Source organism: Perkinsus marinus (assembly GCF_000006405.1).
Source record: "Perkinsus marinus ATCC 50983 genomic scaffold scf_1104296974382, whole genome shotgun sequence".
NCBI classification, from domain to species: domain Eukaryota; phylum Perkinsozoa; order Perkinsida; family Perkinsidae; genus Perkinsus; species Perkinsus marinus.
In genome coordinates this window covers 1-1806 of record NW_003201127.1, presented here as the reverse complement: position 1 = coordinate 1806, position 1806 = coordinate 1, and the positions used below count along the sequence as shown (strand labels likewise).

At 56.4% G+C, this 1806-nt stretch overlaps 2 protein-coding genes across 2 annotated transcripts; both read left to right on the top strand.

Annotated features, from left to right (window-relative positions):
- Positions 1-96: 96 nt before the first annotated feature.
- Positions 97-1467, top strand: Pmar_PMAR008532 (hypothetical protein; the record flags this gene model as incomplete). The annotated part of the gene is made up of 8 exons (XM_002765845.1): positions 97-261; positions 319-457; positions 504-658; positions 708-791; positions 839-961; positions 1015-1100; positions 1151-1289; positions 1339-1467. Coding segments are annotated over 8 exons (1020 nt in total), but the record flags the coding sequence as incomplete, so codon positions are not given.
- A 45-nt stretch (positions 1468-1512) lies between these two features.
- Positions 1513-1794, top strand: Pmar_PMAR008531 (hypothetical protein; the record flags this gene model as incomplete). Its single annotated transcript, XM_002765844.1, has 1 exon — positions 1513-1794. A coding segment is annotated over one exon (282 nt), but the record flags the coding sequence as incomplete, so codon positions are not given.
- Positions 1795-1806: the final 12 nt, after the last annotated feature.

Sequence of the window (1806 nt, the reverse complement as noted above, 5' to 3'; positions counted from 1 at the left end):
GCCCTGGGCTCGTCCTCTCCTGCATACTAGATAGCGTGGTGTCAGCTTTGGTGTTGCCCTTGCATCGGTGGACTAGTCTCAAGAGACTGGAAACACATGCGTAAGGCTGCTGTTGCCACTGGGGGGAGGGTCGCTAATGCAGCCATTCTCAGGACTAAGTATAACCTATTGCCGCCTCCCCAGGCTGCGAATTTCCCTAATCGGCCGACCAGGAACTACCTGCAGATCATGGTCATCAAGATCATCACTAGACTCTGCCTGGTATGCATCACGGAGTGGAGATCTTCGTCGTGTTGGACGCTCCTTATTCGGTGTTAGGTGTCGGACAGAGCGTTGAGCCAGAGTATGTGTATGCGGTATAAGGATGTGGTGTTGAATAAGACTGAGAACTTCCATCCAACAGCGACCATCACAGAGGCAGCAGCAGCAACTGCCGCTATACCTCCTTCCGGGCGAGGTGCTGTCCACTGCTCCCATTCGCGTACCGGCAACCCTTGCCGTAGGTGCCGCGAGCCCCTACGACTATCCTCCTGGATACGGCCCTAATGCGGCCCCTAATGTTGTTACGCTCTTCCTCTCACTGGAGTATGCCGCCGTGCTCGACATGTGTACGTGTATGGTCACTCGATTACCCCAAGGCGAGGCTGCGGTTAAGCAGGTGAAGCGGCGGGTATGGGCGCGCAATGTGTTAGTATTGCTGTTGTCAGTTCGTACAGAAGTTGGAGCATCATCACAACCCTTGGTTCAACGTAGCCAATATGCACGACCATCTGCGGAAGATCCTCAAAGCGGTGACTCTCTCGTCTCATTCCGGCTCGCGTGTCACCATCCCCCACAGGTCCGTCAGAGTGCCATTTCGGGGACCTTGCAGACATCGGCTGAGGACGAGGCGTCAGAGGGGGTGCTCTTGGTGGCGCCCGCCCTCATGCGTATACTATCGGCCTGTGCTGATGTCGGCGAGGTAGGTCTGCTGTATTGCCAAACCCTGCGCCGCCCAGCGTTCGGTCGTGCTAGGGCGCTGTCACATCGTGGCAAGGTGGAGCCACTCTGGTTGAAGTCTTGACTGGTGCACCTCCTTATTCTGTACTGGCTCGTAATGAGTAGGAACGTCGACCGTCGTCGTGGGCTCCCCTCTGAATGTTTTTTCAAGGGTAACGATCGCTTGCCTCACCGGGTTGGCCTATGCTAGACCTAGAGGAGTGGACACTGCCGCCCATGCTAGAGCGGTACTCCAAGCTATCATACAGCGGACGACTTTGCTCAACTCCTTGCCTTCACCGGACAATGGGGTAGGCTCGCTCCTCACCGCAGTGCTGCTCATCATCATACCTTCCTCAGGAGTCGCCATCAGAGGTTTCAGCGGCTCTCGTCAGGCTCATCACGTCACTCTTCCAACGCCTACCGGAGTCTCAACGATGGTCTCCTGGGCAGCAAGCGGAGGCGTGGGTGAAAGTCTCGGACCATGTGGTGAGGACCTCCCGTGTGGGTGTGGTATGTTAGATCTCCACTCAGGTCAATCGGCTTCTATCTACTCGAGGCAAGTCCTCTGATGAGGTGCAACTCCTGTCTATGAGATGGCTCTTGCGGATGATCCTAGCGCCCTCCCAAGAAACCGAGGCATTCGTCTACGTCACCCGATGCCTGCTCACTCTAGAGTCGCCGGTCTTTGCTGGGGTTGCTGCCGCTATCACTTCGAAGAATACGGCACTGTCCGAGACCGCTGTCGAGCTCATTGCGGCTTGTCTTGAGCGAGACCCCCGTAATGTACCAGAATGTGTCCTCGCGCATAAGCAGGTGGTGCTTGCC